The sequence below is a fragment of the Herpailurus yagouaroundi genome, unplaced genomic scaffold, assembly GCF_014898765.1.
Source record: "Herpailurus yagouaroundi ecotype Mexico unplaced genomic scaffold, PumYag 140, whole genome shotgun sequence".
Lineage (NCBI taxonomy): Eukaryota > Metazoa > Chordata > Mammalia > Carnivora > Felidae > Herpailurus > Herpailurus yagouaroundi.
The window spans coordinates 58,134,688-58,151,645 of NW_024412395.1; the positions used below are offsets into that span (position 1 = coordinate 58,134,688).

A 16,958-nucleotide genomic window follows, 5' to 3' on the forward strand; every position below is an offset into this window, starting at 1 on the left:
ATACGTTTGTGGGTCTAGTTCTGGGGTTTCTATTCTATTCCATTGGTTTATGTGTCTGTTTTTGTGCCATACAATATATTATTACTACTTTTGTTGAAATAATCAATTATCTTCTTTTAAAGATATTTAAATAACAAAAGAAAATATCTTATATATTTATCCATCTAGTTACCCTTTCCAATGTTTTTAATTCCATTTGATGTTATTTTCCTTCTGCTTGAAGGACTTCTTTTATTATTTTTTTGACAGCATTGTATTTATCTTTAAGTAAGCTCTACATGCAATATGGGTCTTAAGCTTATGACCCTGAGATCAAGAGTTGCATGCTCTACTGACTAAGCCAGCCAAGCGCTCCCTTCTTTTATTATTTATTATTTTTATTTTTTTAATGTTTATTTATTTGGGGGGGTGGGGAGGAGGAGTAGAGAGAGAGGGAAACACAGGATCTGAAGCAGTCTCCAGGCTCTGAACTGTCAGCACAGAGCCCAACGCGGGGCTTGAAGCCACAGACCACGAGATCATGACCTGAGCCAAAGTCGGACATAAACTGATTGAGACACCCAGGTGCCCCTCTATTTTTATTGTTTTAAGTTTGTTTTAATTCCAGTATAGTTAATATGCAGTGTTATATTAGTTTCAGAGATGCAATACAGTGATTCAGCAGTTCTGTACATTAATCAGTGCTCATCATGATAAGAGTACTCTCAATACTCTTTACCTGTTTCACCCATTCCCTCACCAACCTCTCCTCTGGTAACCATTAGTTTGTTCTCTATAGTTAAGAATCTGTTTTTTGGTTCATTTCTGTTTTTCTTTGTTCCTCTGTTTTCTTTCTTAAATTTGAAGGATTTCTTTTAAATATTTTTAGTGTGAGTCTGCTGTTCATGAATTCTTTCTACTTTTGTTTGCTAAAAATCTTCATTTCATTTTTTTAACACTTTATGGTTTTTTAGAGAAGTTTTAGGTTGACAACAAAATTGAGAAGAAAGTACAGAGGTTTCCATATGTACCCTGTCCCCACCCGTAACATAGCCTTCCCCTTTATCAACATCATTCACCAGAATGGTGGGGTTTTTTGTTTGTTTGTTTTACCAAGGATGAACCTATGTTGGCACACCATAATTACCCAAAGCTCATAGTTTATCTTAGGGTTCACTTTTGTGTTCTATATTCTATAGGTTTGGACAAATATACAATGACATAAGTATCCAACATTATAATATTATATAGAATATTTTCACTACCCTAAAAATCCTCAACTCATCTCTCTCCCTCCTACTCCTGGCAACTTCTGACCTTTCTATTATCTTCATAGTTTTGCTTTTTCCAGAATGTCTTATAGGTGGAATCATAGAGTATGTAGCCTTTTTAGATTGGCTGCCTTAATTTAGTAATAATTCATTTAAGGTTCCTTCATGTCTTTTCATGGCTTGATAGCTCATTTCTTTTTAGCACTGAATAATTTCCGTTGTCTGGATTTACCATAGCTTATTTATCTATTTACCTACTGAAGGACATCTTGGTTGCTTCCAAGTTTTGGCAATTTGTGAATAAGCTGCTATAAACATTAGTGTGCAGGTTTTTATGTGGACATAAGTTTTCAACTCCTTTGAGTAAATACCAAAGTGGAGAATTTCTGGATGGTAAGAGTATGTTTAGTTTTGTAAGAAACCACCAGATAGTCTTCCATAGAGGCTCTGTGCCATTTTGCATTCCCACCACCATTATATGAGAGTTCCTGTTGCTCCATGTCCTCATCAGCATTTAGTGTTGTCAGTGTTCTGGATTTTGGCCGTTCACTTAGGTGATATCTTGTTGTTTTAATTTTTGTTTCCCTGATGATATATGATGTGAAGCATCTTTTCTTATGGCTTATTTGCTATCTTTGGTGAGGTCTGTTAAGATCTTTGGCCCATTTTTAAATTGGATTGTTTTCTTATTGTTGAGTTTTAAGAGTTCTTTGTATTATTTGAGATAACCATCTTCTATCAGGTGGGTTTATTATTTTTATCTTCGGCAATTTTTTTTTCCAAGCTTGTGGTTTGTCTTATAATTTCCTTATATTATTTTTGCAGAGCAGACATTTTTAATTTTAATGAAGTCTAGCTTATCAGTTATTTCTTTCACGGATTGTGTCTTTGGTGTTGTATCTAAACATCGTATCCAAGTTCATTGCACTTTTCTTCTTTGTTATCTTTTAGGAGTTTTATAATTTTGCATTTTACATTTAGATCTATGATCCACTTGAATTCATTTTTGTAATGGATGTTTTTAGATTCATTTCTTTTTTTGCATGTGGATGTTTAGTTGTTTTAGCAATATTTATTGAAAGGCTATTTTGTTCCATTGTATTCCTTTGCTCTTTTTTTTATTAAAAAAATTTTTTAAATGTTTTTATTTATTTTTGAGAGAGGGAGAGAGCATGAAGCAGAGGAGGGGCAGAGAGAGAGACACACAGAATCTGAAGCAGGCTCCAGGCTCTGAGCTGTCAGCACAGAGCCCAATGCGGGGCTTGAACTCATGAACTGTGAGATCATGACCTGAGCTGAAGTTGGACGCTCAACTGATTGAGCCACCCAGACACCCCTTGTCTTTGCTCTTTTATCTAAGATCAGTTAAGTATATCTCTGGGCTCTCTGTTCTGTTCCATTGATCTATTTTTTGGTTCTTTCCCCAAAACCACATTGTTTTGATTCCTTAGTTTTGTAGTAACTCTTGAAGTTGGGCAGTGTCAGTCTACTTCCTGGCTCTTAGTTCTCCTTCAAATTGTGTTGGCTATTCTGGGCTTTTTTGCCTTTCTATATAGACTTTAGGATTAGTTTGTCAATATCTATAAATAACTTGGGATTTTGGTTGGGATTGTTACACTGAATCTATAGATCAATTTGGGAAGAACTTACATCTTGATAATGTTGAATCTTCCATGAATATGAAATATCTCTTCATTTATTTAAACCTTTGATTTTATTCATCAGAATTTTCATCATAGATCTTGTACACATCTGTTAGATTTATACCTAAGTATTTCATTTTGGGGGCTCTAATATAAATGGTATTATGTTTTAAATTTTAAATTCCACTTGTTCCTTGTTGGTATATAGGAAAGCAATTGAATATTGTGTATAAATCATGTATCCTGTAATCTTGCTTTAATTGCTTATTAGTTCGAGGTCACCACCTGTGTTTTCAAAGATATTTTAACTGAGTGTAGAATTGTAAGTTGACAGTGTTTTTCCTTCAGTAATATAAAGATGTTGCTTTGCTCTTGTCTCACTTTACTGTTTCTGACAAGAAATTAGATGTTACCCTTATCTTTGTTCATATGTACATTCTGTGTTTTTTTCCTCTGGTTGCTTTTAAGATTTTCTTATTTCTGGTTTGAATATTTTGATTGTGATGGACTTGGTGTAGTTTTTTGTGTGTTTCTTACATTGAAGATTTGTTGAGCTTCCTTTATTTTTTGGTTTATAGTTTTCATCACATTTGGAAAATTTTTGGCTATTATTTCTTCAAATATCTGTCCCTCCCTCCCTTACCTGACCTTTAGGGACTGTTTACTCATGCATTAGGCTGTTTGAAGTTCCACAGCTCACTGCTGCTCTTTTCAGTTTTTTCTTTAGTTTCTTTTGCTATGTCTTAGAGTTCACTAATCTTTTAGTTGCTGAGTATATTTTACTCTTAACCCCATCAAGTGTATTTTTTTTTTTTTATCTCCAACATTGTATTTTTTACTTTTTTTAGATGTTTAATTTGGGTCTTTCTGTGTTTTCTGTGTCGACTCTTTGAACATATGGAATACAGTTAAATAACTAATCTGATGTCCTGGTCAGCTAATTATAACGTCTCTGTTAGTTCTAGGTTGGTTTTGATTATTCACCTCATAATGATTATTTTCCTCATTATAGGTTGTGTTTTCCTGCTTCTTTGTATGCTTAGTAATTTTTTTATTAAGTACCAGACATCATGAATATTATCTTACTAGGTCTTAGATATTTTTCAATTCTATAAAAAGTATTTTTTAGCTTTTTTCTGGGATGTAGTTATTTGGAAATAGTTTGATCCTTTAGTTATTGCTTCTATGATCTTTTAGGTGGATTCAGAGAAGTGCTCAATCTGAGACTAATCATTCCTCATTAGTGAGGAATGACCATCCTGGGTGTTCTACCTCATGTTCTGTGAAGGAAAAGTATTCCAAGTCAGGCTGGTGGGAACAGGTTTCTGGCCCTGTATGAGTCCTGGTACTTTTCTGTAATCAGTTTGGATTATTTTTTCCTCGGGTCCTGGGTAGTTTCCTCACTTGTATGTGCTTTTCATTGCTCTGCTGACTACTTGAGGGGGACCATCTGCCAGTCTCCAGGGTTCTCTCTCTGTGCTGCTCTCTTCTCTTTGGTACTTTGTCTTGTGAGTTCTAATGCTTTGGTTTTCCACAACTCCAAGCTCCCATCTCCTCACCTCACAGTGTTTTCCAGAGTTGTGCCTGGATTCCCTTTCTCTGCATTGCAGCCGGGAGTTAAGCCAGGGACAGTCATAGTGTTCGTTTCCTTTATTTGCTTTCTCATAAGCAGTCCTTTGTTACCTCATGTCCAGTGTTTAAAGACTTTTGTTTGGGGTTTTTGTTTTTTTCATGTGAGAGGGTAAATCTAGTTCCTTTTTGCTTCAACTTGGGTAGAGGCAGATGTCCCTGCTGTACTTTTAGTTTTTTCATTACACTTCTAATTGTTCTGTCTTAATTTAATTATGTTTCTTGTTAACTTCAGTCCCTTCTTTGTATAATAACAAGCTCTACAATCTAGGATTTGCTCTTAGTAATATTTCTGAGGCTTAGAGCATAAGGAGTCAGTAAATATTTGTTGTCTTAATATTGAATGGGGTACAGAAATAAGATAATATTCTTATTCCTTTTTATGGCATACAGATGGAGAGGAGAGGTGATTTTGTTTAAAAGGGATATTTGGTTAACTGTATGAGTTAAATCTGTAAATCTTTCTTCAGATTTTTCTTAGCAGCTAATGGCATTAACAAAGACATAGCAAAGGCACAGACTTTTAAAAGAAGTGGCTGAATGTATATGATCAGAGATACCATTAATTAAGCACTTAACTATATGCCAAAAATTGTTTCTTATTAGTGTAGTGTAGCATGCAAATTTTCTGGGAAGCATAATAATAAATGACAAGTTTCAAATTCAGCTTCTTAACCATTCACTTATTCACTTACCTAGTAGGCAGGTTGTTAGGTTTTAAAGAAGTAGATTTAAAATGGTGTGCTGGGTAGAGCTCCCTGAGCATAGAGACAGTCTTTTTTCTCCCTCCCTCCCTCCCTTCCTTTCTTTCTTTCTTTCTTTCTTTCTTTCTTTCTTTCTTTCTTTCTTTCTTTCTTTCTTGTATCCTCATTTCATAGCTTTACATGACTTTATAATTGGAGAAGGTAATGAACTAGCCTACCAGACATAAGAGGCATATTATTACATCTAATATTGATGTACTTACAGAGGCAGTATAGATTTAATTTGCTTTGGTGTAGGTAACATGGAGATTTTGTCATGAGAATATGTGAAAACTCCCTGTTTAGTGCTTAGGGCATCTAAGGGCTCTATTGCTGGAGTCCAGCTCCAGCAGGTTCCCGAAGGATGAACGGCGTTGGCGAAAAAGTGAAAATAAAACAAAACAAAAATAAAAGTGGACACAGACAACAGCAGTGTGTTGTTTATGAAAGCAGGCCACTTTATTGTGGCAAACGTGGCATTATATTTGTTAGCAATTTCCTTGTAGCATGCGCCATCTATGTTTTCTAGCATTATCTAATTCTAAAAATGTTCCTATGTGTAATCACCCTTTAAGGAATAACGTGGTTATTTTCTCATAACATTCCCTCCTGCCCTTTGCTTACTGATTAATTTCTTACATTATTTTCATTATGTATCTATGTTTATCTATAATCTATAGAGCATTTGCTTTGCTGTTTTCATGAAAGGTCATCTATCTCTCAACACCTCAAGTGGAACAGTTACAGGACATGACCTCTTAGTTGTTTTCCTGAACCACTTGTGGTTTGAGGAAGAAGTGTTCACCTAGGTCCGAGTGTGAGGAGGAGGCCAAGAGGGCGTTAGGAACCCACACCTTATGCATTCTCAGAGAGACAATGCACCTAGGAACTAATGAACCATTCTGTACTTTAACCGACTAGGTTCACTCATCACCTGGAATGCCTCCTGGGGGCCAAGTGGGCCTAGGGGTTGGAGTATCTTGTGCCCACAGATTCACTCCTTAGTTGCCGGAGTGGGGCTTTTAAATCCATTTATTCCTTCCTTGGCTGGGAAATGTATGGGAAATGTATCCTTCCTTTAGGTAGAGGAGTCTTTATAGGGGGTGGCAAGGGCTAGATGTAGGGCCGCACAGTTTCCTTGCGGAACCTTATTTCCTTCCCCAATGGTTCTTTCCCCAGGGGGCCTGTCGAGGGCAGTTTCCCAACAGACAATTCCCCAGGTACTTTTATTAAGGCCAAATTACATAAAAGCAGGAGTACAAGAAGCTTCACTGTCGGTGGGCCGCCCTGCAGTCCCGATCCGTCCACACCCGGGCCCTGCCGTCAGGCTGGTTGGATAGCTCGGCTTCTGGCACTCTATGAATGTTTTTTCTTTTTCTTCTAATTTCAGAAAAATTGAGTAATAGTGGTCTTTTTTTTTTTTTTTTTTTTTTTGAGAGTAAATAGTACAAATATAGATTGGGAACTAGAAAGAAATATAAAATAACAGTCTGATAATCTTCATTTTAAAATTGTTCATTCATGTATGTAAGCTCCTTATTTATGAGTAGTTAATAACCTCTTAAAATTAAATAAACATTTTGAATATTTAGTGAAAATAATCTATTAACAGTTGATGTCTTTGTAAATCTTTTTTTCCTAGCAAAACAATTAGAAAAGATAAATAATTTGCAACTTACCAGGTTCTCTCACATTAGATCACAACTTTTACACCATACTTAACAGATACGAACATAGCTGACATATTCTACATCTCTGCATGGCTTACTTGAAAAATAGAAGCAGTTGCTTAACTGGATGACTATCAAAACGGTCAATACAGATTGATGGGCTTGAGTGCAGTAGACAGTGGATGTGCAGATGGTGGTGTCTGTACCATTTGACATGAGATGGCTGAGTCTTTAAAATGATTTCAGTGGAATGGCTTTGGTGGTGTTGCAGTAAAGGGCATCCATTCAACTTCAGGTGCTGTGCAGATGGCAAAGCCAAGCTAATATAGAAAAATGAGAAACAAGTGACTATTTAATGTACAGGAATGCATGATCTGCATCACAAATAAATGATGGTATTACATACAGGAAACCTAGCCAGATGGCTGTACATTAAAACACATGACTCCTTGAGAGAATTAAGTACAGGCAATTTGCTTAGATTTTGTGCAGGCCTGCTGCATATTATATTAGGGTAGGGAGATCAGGAGATTAAGTGCTTTATTTATTGAAAGTGTTTAGGTGAAGTTGGCAGTTATTTAAGCATTATCTGGTCTCCATAAGTACTTAAGTTGTGTCTTTGTGGTTAAAAACAAAGTAGGGAGAGTAGTTGGTATTTTAAAATAAAAGGATCTAATGAAGAAGATTGGCTAGCAAACCTGTGGAATTGTCTTTTGCTCCACATTTTTCAGTTTTGTAAGGTTTTCCACTAGGCAAAGCTTAAAAATTGTTTTGGATGAGCATGACAAAAGTATTTCTTTTTCTATATAGGTTTTAATGAGTCCAAATACCAGTGACAAGTAGACATTTTAAAGTGTGAAGAGTTAATATGTTGAGTGCTGTGTTAAATGGGATCATTTTCACTAGTAAAATATTACATTTTTTTTGTTTTTCAGCTTAAAGAAAGTGGTTATTGTACAGGTCATGAACCGGATTCCCTGGAATTCAGCACTGTGGGAGGATGGGTATCTACTCGGGCATCGGGCATGAAAAAGAATATCTATGGCAATATTGAGGACCTGGTAAATTTTTTTCTGGTTATTATGTAATAATTGATTAGTCTATTATTATAAAGTGATTAAAGCCTTTTTTTTAGAGTTGGATGGTAGAGCCCTACCAAAAGTATACCCTTTTTGATTATTGTAAAGTTGACTATGTATAATGGAGGCAGTTAAAAGATAAATGTGGTCATTATTTACGAGTGCTCCTTTTCAAGTGACTGATATTTAAGCTTTGTAGATGCTTCATAGTATCAGTTGTAAAATGTATAAATATTATTTTATAAGCCTCATGGAGCCTCAGTCTTCAGCTACCAAGGTTTTAGTCTATTTAGGTGATCTCATCACTGCTACTCTTTTTGTGCCTTAAGAGAGTTTATACTTAATTTTGTTAAAAATTGTTTTCCGTATACAATTAAAGAGCCTGATTGAAAATGTCCTAGTAGGTGGCAGTATCACCAATAATGGTTTATGTGCACCCCATTTTATTTTAGCTCATCTGGTACCAGTGGTCTTGGAATTAGTGCGATAATAATTTAACTATGGGCATCCTGGCTAGGGATTAGGTATCATTTGTTCCATCTGTAGCTTTCCCAGTGAGTAGTTGTATGATCTTGTGCAAATTGGATCACCTTTCTAAATTTCAGTTTCCTTTTCTGTAAAGTAGAATGACATTCACTGCACAGAATTATTTTATTTTTTATTTTATTTATTTATTTTTTCAACGTTTTTATTTTTTTTATTTTTGGGACAGAGAGAGACACAGCATGAACGGGGGAGGGGCAGAGAGAGAGGGAGACACAGAATCGGAAACAGGCTCCAGGCTCTGAGCCATCAGCCCAGAGCCTGACGTGGGGCTCGAACTCACGGACCGCGAGATTGTGACCTGGCTGAAGTCGGACGCTTAACCGACTGCGCCACCCAGGCGCCCCTGCACAGAATTATTTTAAGTGTGTATTATAAACACTTAAAATGTTTGCACTACCTTATTTTTTTTTAATTGAGGATATTTTAGAAATCACTATTTTTTTTTAGCAAATTCAATTTCAGAGGAGAGAATTTAATCCTTTTGCTATTGGATTGTTAAAAACTTTATCATAGTTAAGCAAACATTTAGTACTGCTAAAGCATGTAATTTATTTTAATCCTTTTTTTGAAAATCCTTAAGATCACAAATTATAAGCACATATCCTAATGTGCTTATTTGCATGTGTATACCTAGCTTTTAAAATAAAAAAGAATGATGCTGTGTTTGATCTAGTCTTTAAACTGTTATCAGCATATTAACTTATAAATGAACATAGATGTACACATCATTTTTAGAATGCATATAATTCTTTTACCAATAATTCATAGTTTATTAAAGTAACTCCCTATTAATGAATGTTTAAATTATTCTTGATTTTTTTTTTTTTTTAATTTTTTTTTTCAACGTTTATTTATTTTTGGGACAGAGAGAGACAGAGCATGAACGGGGGAGGGGCAGAGAGAGAAGGAGACACAGAATGGGAAACAGGCTCCAGGCTCTGAGCCATCAGCCCAGAGGCCGACGCGGGGCTCGAACTCACGGACCGCGAGATCGTGACCTGGCTGAAGTCGGACGCTTAACCGACTGCGCCACCCAGGCGCCCCTATTCTTGATTTTAAAATTGTAGAATATAAAGGGGAAAGTATCCTTTTTAGTAATTTCTTTAGTATACATCTTTTTAATCCCTTTCTTTGGCCAGGTTCCTAGAGCTTGATTTGTTGCATCAAGATGTTTATGTTTTTGTGTCTTTGGGTCTTTATAGCCAAGTTGCTTCATAGAAATTGTTAATCAGCATTCCCACTAGCATTATGAGAATCTTTATTTTACTGGACCTTTTATTTATATTTTTGTCTTTTAATTTTTTACTTATTTAACTGCTTCTGAACGTAAACTTTTAAAGTGTGCTTATTGGTGATTTTTAGTTTTTGTTTTGTGAATTATTGATGTCCTCTGCTCAGTTCCTTAAGTAATAAATAGACTATTTTTGTTTATCTGTCAAAAAGGCATTGCAAAAATGTGTTGGATTTTCACTTAACCATTTCCTGATTTGGATCTCTCAGGAACTATTTTTGAGTGACCCTTCAATATGCTTACTTCTTTAGTGGTGTGAGACCTATACTACACACATATCTCTTTTCTACTCTTTTTTTTTTTTTTAAATGTTTATTTTTGAGAGGGGGAGAGAGAGAGAGAGAGAGAGAGAGAGAGACAGAGCATGAGTGGGGGAGGGGCAGAGAAGGGTGAGACACAGATTCTGAAGCAGGCTCCAGACTCTGAGCTGTCCTCACAGAGCCCCATGCAGGGCTTGAACTCATGAACTGTGAGATCATGACCTGAGCCGAAGTCAGATGGTTATCTGACTGTGCCACCCAAGCACCCCTCTTTTCTTCTCTTTAATTCAATCACATCATCTCCCTCTTCATCCCATTTTTTACCTGATCATAATTAATATTTCATTCTTTTCACTCTTTTCTACTAAGTGGGCAAAGCAAATAAGTTGTGGGTGGGAATAAGGCAAGAATAAATTTTTTCTTAGAATTCTAAGCATCTGGATCAGTGCTTGATGTGAATAATAGTGCTTCATAAATATTGTTAAACAAGTGAAGGAATGAACCTGTTAAAATATGACCATTGCTTATTTTTTTTCATCCTTTAGTTCTTTAAACCAAACTAAATTTGGTTTAAAGAAAAGTGCTTTTCGGGGCGCCTGGGTGGCTTGGTCGGTTAACCGTTCGACTTCGGCTCAGGTCATGATCTCACGGTCCGTGAGTTAGAGCCCCGCGTTGGGCTCTGTGCTGACGGCTTAGAGCCTGGAGCCTGTTTCCGATTCTGTGTCTCCCTCTCTCTCTGCCCCTCCCCTGTTCATGCTCTGTCTCTGTCTCAAAAATAAATAAACGTTAAAAAAAAAATTTTTTTTTAAATTAAAAAAAAAAAAGTGCTTTTCATTTTTTAAGATGATGAATATACCCAAACCATTAATATTACTAGAATGATTTCCCCCCCTTTTAAAGTTATATAAAACTTATTTTTAGTCTAAGAATTATTAGAAGGTACTAGAATTCTGAAGGGTGTCATCATTTATCACTTAATCCAATGTTTTTAAAAGTAGAGTTTTTTTTAAATATATATGGACGTGTGTATACACACACACACCATTCACTGACAAATATGTAGAATTTATATCGTGCATTGTATTAAACAGGTGGTTCATATAAAAATGGTAACACCTAGAGGTATAATAGAAAAAAGCTGTCAAGGACCTCGTATGTCAACAGGCCCTGATATCCATCACTTCATCATGGGATCTGAAGGTAAATATAACTAAATTTATTATGAAAAAATAGAGGTTAGTGACTAGTTTTGTGAAAATCTGTGATATTGTGATATAAGATCTTTGAAAGAAAGGCATGTTTTATGTATTTAAAGGTGATTTTTTTTTTTAGTTTTATTACTTTAATTTAGTACTTCATAGTAGTTTTTATTATGAGAACATCTTATTAAACATCCTTTTACATTTTGGTTGTTTATAGTTTTAGAGATAACTTAGTCTTTTTGGTATTTTGTTTTTATTTTAGACGTTTCAGTCCATGATTTTAGGAAGAGTAGCTGTTAAGATTTAAAATGTTTGCTTTAAAATTTTATATTATTCTCTATTCTTGTCTGAATTATCAGGAGGGAAGGGACTGAGAAAGTATTGTGTTAGTATCTTGTCTTTCTGTAGTTGTATCTTTTGTTACTTGCTATTTGATTCTTTGAAGAAGTGGAATTTAAAATTCTGTTGATTTACATATCTTTTAAAACTTGTTTTTTTTTGTTTGTTTTTTTTTTACTACTTAACTAGTATTCTTTGCTTGGTTACTTAATGCTGGGTGAACTAGAATGTAGTTCTTTATCTTATACAAAACACTTCATTCCTGTACTGATCAGGAAGAAACTAACCTTCCTTCTATATTGCAAACTAACTGTTATGTGGTGAATTTTATGGATAAGATGAACATAGTCTTTATTTTTCAATTTGTAGAATGGTAGAGAGGGATATCCCTTAAATTCAGAGAAATAAGATAAAACTAGTATTTCTAAATTAATGGAAGAACTCATTACTAATTTAGAAGGTGGTACAAGCTAAAAAAGAGATAGACTTTCAAAACATTTAGCTTATTCATGGATACGAGAGCAATTATAATAAACTAAGGTGAAAGGGCATAAATTTCATCTTTTGATAGTAATATCAAGGAGGGAAAAAATTAAACTGTCTCAGTGACATGGTAGAGGTCACCATTGATTTGATGACCAGTGGTACAGCTTAGATATTTTTTCATAATAATCAATGATAAACCTTTGTCAAGATGTCTCAACAGTTTACTCTCATTCCTTTTCTGATAAGTATACTCTTCTATGAAACAATAGAACTACGTTTTTAATAAAAAATGTTAAATTCTCTTAAAATAATATAATTCTTTGATAAATATTCTATAACTTTTCATACTAACACATCTAAAATTTAACTAAAATATGTAACTTTTTGCTATCAGGTGTCAAATTGAATAACAAATAGGTATTAAAACTGATAGGTATTTTTAAAAATATATTTTGTATAATTTTTTTGTTTAATTTTATTTTTGAGAGAGAGTGAGCTAGAGTGAGCAGGGAGGGACAGAGAAAGAGGGAGAGAGAGAATCCCAAGCGCTGACAGCACAGAGCCCGATGCAGGACTCTATCCCACGAACCATGAGATCATGGTTATGATCTTAACCGACTGAGCCATCCAGGCACCAAAAGTGATTGTTATTAATTATACTGTTGATGCAATTGGAGTCAACTTTATACATATATATTATCTTTTCAGGTAACCATATCAAACATTTTGTTTTTCTTCCATCACTTAGTATTTTAAAAATTTTGGTTGCTAGGTATTATGCTGGCACACTAAAGGACACAGGTAATAATTGACCTTTATTATACAGTATGATAAATTGTGTGATAGAAGTAAATATAGGAGAAATATAGACAAAGTTTGCATTGATGGATGCTTAAGAAGACTTCTCCAGAGGGGCCTTACCTAAAGCGGTCCTTGAAGGTTGATAAGGAGTTGGGGGAATAAGGTGGGGAGGGAGTTGCCTACAGAGAGAACTGCATGGCAGACTTAAAAGTGAGAACAAGCTATGTCTGCCTTGTGAAGCTGTGAATTTTTCAATATAACTGGAACATAAGATCCAACTGTAGGGTGGAGTAGGCAGCAGGTCTAGGGGTAGAGTGGTAAGGATTATAGGGTGGCTGGAGAGATAATTTGGTCTTTCATGCCTTTTAAAATAGTTTAAACTGGATCTAAAAGACTGGACTACCTCTCTCAATAGTAAATTATCATATGAATTTAAGGAAGGTAAACTAATAATAAAGTAAGATAAGAAATATGATTTATTAGGGGCGCCTGGGTGGCACAGTCGGTTAAGCGTCCGACTTCAACCAGGTCACGATCTCACGGTCTGTGAGTTCGAGCCCCGCGTCGGGCCCTGGGCTGATGGCTCAGAGCCTGGAGCCTGTTTCCGATTCTGTGTCTCCCTCTCTCTCTCTGCCCCTCGCCCGTTCATGCTCTGTCTCTCTCTGTCCCAAAAATAAATAAACGTTGAAAAAAAAAAATATGATTTATTAAACATATATGCTAGGGTAAATTACTGTATTTAAATGAGATCTTATTATAAATATACATGTAAAATGCCACACTGATCTAAAAGCATAACATGAAATCTTTCAGATCTGGATTTCAGTCCTGGTTCCACCACTTACATTTCGTTGACTTTGTGTCAGTTAGGTAATTCTTTATGCTAGTGTCCTCAGCTATAAAATGGGGATAATAAAAGAATCCATCTTCATAAGCTTTTTGTGAGGATTAAATGAGATTATGATAAGCAGTCTATAAGCATTTAGTAAGTTAAATTTATTACTATTGTTATTGCTGTGTATTACTTTGGCATCAGTGATCTTTCCAATGTGTTTATAGTCCCTAATCTCCATCTCTGTTTGTATGTGGATATAGAGTCATCTTAATATAGGCCAGGAGACAGCATGATTGGGAAAGTAAATTTATGCGAAATCATTTTTTTTAAGTTTTATTTATTTATTTATTTTTGAATTTTATCTTTTTAATCTTTTTATTTAAATTCCAGTTAGTTAACATACAGTATAACATTAGTTTCAGGTGTACAATATAGTGATTCAACACTTCTTTGTATCACCCCGTGCTCATCACAAGTTCATATTCTTTTATAATATGTATTTTCATCTACTATTTTGAACTATCTAAATAATAACCTGCTGCCTTAAGCGTGTCATAAGTTTTTCCTCAAGCTTTAGAAACATTTTTTCTTGCTACGGTTAAATCATGTGATGACAGCCTTGAAAGTATTATCGTTCAAAAATGTATTTTCCTCATCCTACTAAGTTGTACATGTGACTAACCATGTTAAATTTAACGTTTTTGTCTTGTTTTGAGTTACGAATTTTTCATAATGATTTTTTTCAACAAGCAGCTTCTTCCCATTTTAGATGCTAGAATGTGATCAATATAATGAAAATTATAATAAATAGTCAAAGCATCTGAAGTGCTTTGCATTTTTTTTCTGGTGTATGGAATTTACTAGTAACTTCAAATAGCTTGCTCTTTTATTTGGAAAATGGTTAAAAGTACATTTGTATTTTTTAACCCATGACGCACCCTTGTTTTAGCCTTTGCTCTGTGTTGAAATAAGTAAAATGCTTACTATCAGTCCTTTTATGTAATTTTACTAGTCACCTTTTGGTTAAATAAAGCTAACCCTTTACTAGATTCCTCCAGAAGGGCACATTGTGTATCTCGTGAGTTCTAGAATGTTTTAAACTGTTTTCCTCTGACCTGGATACCAGCAGGACAGCTTGGGTGGATATAACATCCATGGGTTGCACTTTCTTTCCTTGTTTCTTAAAAATGCTGCTCCAGTGTTGCCTGGTTTTATATGTTGTTTTAAAGAAATCTAATGCTAGCTCTTTTGCCTTGTAGCTTCTTTCCTTTTTTTTTTTTTTTTTTTTTTCCTGGGTGTCCTGAGGATTTTTTTCTTTATTATTGAAGTTTACTACTTTTATAGATCAGAGTTGATTGTCCTAGGTTGTTTCGCGTGGTACCCATTGGACCCTTTCTGTGTTTATATTTAGGTCTTCTTCTATTTTGGAAAGGTTTTTTTTTATATTATAGTGTCAATGATTAGGGGTTTTCTCCCAGTGTTTTGATTTTTCTTCTTTAGGGCTATAAGTTCTATTTCAGCCCCTATTTCTCTGACCTTTTTTTTCAACTTTTTATTTCATTTTCTTTCTATTGGTTATTTTCTTGCTTTTCTTCAATGCCCTTTATTAAGTTTTCATTTGAATCTATTCTTTGTTCTCCTTTGAATATCTTATAACTTAGCCTTCATTTTTTATATGTTTTGTTGCTGTTGTTGCTGCTATTCTATTTCTTCCCTGAGATCGGTCATCTCTTGTTTCATTGCTTCTTGCTTTTTGTCCATTTATGTTTTTAGTGTTTGTGTTTTTTTAAGTATATTATTTTGAGAGAGAGAGCATGCATGTGCACGAGCAGGGGAGGGACAGAGACAGGGAGAGAGAGAATCTCAAACAGGCTCTGCATCCTCAATGCAGAGCCCAACATGGGGCTTGATCTCATGAACTTTAGATCAAGTCCTGAGCCGAAATCAAGAGTTGGATACTTAACTGACTGAGCCATGTAGGCGCCACTTTAATGTTGTATTTCTGATTCAAGTATTGTTTTTAATATCCCCAAATGCTTGCTTGACAATACTTAATTCAGTTTGAAATGTTGTTTGACATTTTTTTTTTCTTCAGGATCGTGGTTGGTTTAGGGGAGAGACTTTTTATTAGCAGAAAAGCTTTTATTTATATTTTCTGACTTACTGCAGTAGTTTTTGTGGATTTGGTGTGCTTTTTTTCTGTTGCTATTTATTACTTAGAAAGGGTTCCTAGTTTGGAAATGTCCTTTTCTGTCACTCTTCCTCTCTTTTGTGCTACTTGTTTTTGGATGGTGGTATTGTTGGTGGGAGAAGGCATGATGGCACGTCTTCTTTCTCTCTTATTTCTTTAGGATCTTTAATTTTTTCTATTATACTTTCCCTTCATTACCTTTTCTCCAAGGAATACCACACTTCTCTGAATATCATGCTCCCCTTGCTTCTCTAAGGCTGCCATTTCTGGTTCCTCCCATTTTCAATCCCCTCTCCACAGCCAGGGCCTGTATAGCATTTTGTCATTATTGTTGCACTTTTGCTTTCTGTGATTCTATCTATGCTTTCTTCAGGTCCTCGGATACCCTCTTCCCTTTCTTATAAAATCTTTTAAGCCTCCCATTATTTTCTACCCTTACAAACTTGCAGCAAGTAGAAGGCCGTAGAAGGTCTTTTGGAATTTTTTCGCTTTATTTCTACTTCACAGGTAATGTGAAGGTCAAAGTGTTTTTTGTCTCCTAGTAGTATTGAAGGTTTTATTTCAAGCCATACAGAGAAAGACAGATACCATATGTTTTCACTCTTATGTGGGTCCTGAGAAACTTAACAGGAACCCATGGGGGAGGGGAAGGGAAAAAAAAAGAGAGAGAGAGAGGTTAGAGTGGGAGAGAGCCAAAGCATAAGAAACTCTTAAAAACTGAGAACAGGGGCGCCTGGGTGGCTCAGTCGGTTAAGCGGCCAACTTCGGCTCAGGTCATGATTTCGCGGTCCATGAGTTCGAGCCCCGCGTCGGGCTCTGTGCTGACAGCTCAGAGCCTGGAGCCTGTTTCAGATTCTGTGTCTCCCTCTCTCAGACCCTCCCCTGTTCATGCTCTCTCTCTCTCTCTGTCTCAAAAATAAATAAACGTTAAAAAAAAAAACTGAGAACAAACTGAGGGCTGATGGGGGGTGGGAGGGAGGGGAGGGTGGGTGA

General features: G+C 35.4%; 1 protein-coding gene across 1 annotated transcript in view; it reads left to right on the top strand.

Annotated features, from left to right (window-relative positions):
* Nucleotides 1–16,958, top strand: part of AGPS (alkylglycerone phosphate synthase) — a 145,334-nt gene that overhangs the window by 67,335 nt on the left and 61,041 nt on the right. The window contains exons 9-10 of the mRNA XM_040475477.1: nucleotides 7,871–7,996; nucleotides 11,203–11,311. Of these exons, the coding sequence (XP_040331411.1) occupies nucleotides 7,871–7,996; nucleotides 11,203–11,311 (235 nt within the window). The remainder of the gene's footprint in view (nucleotides 1–7,870; nucleotides 7,997–11,202; nucleotides 11,312–16,958) is intronic.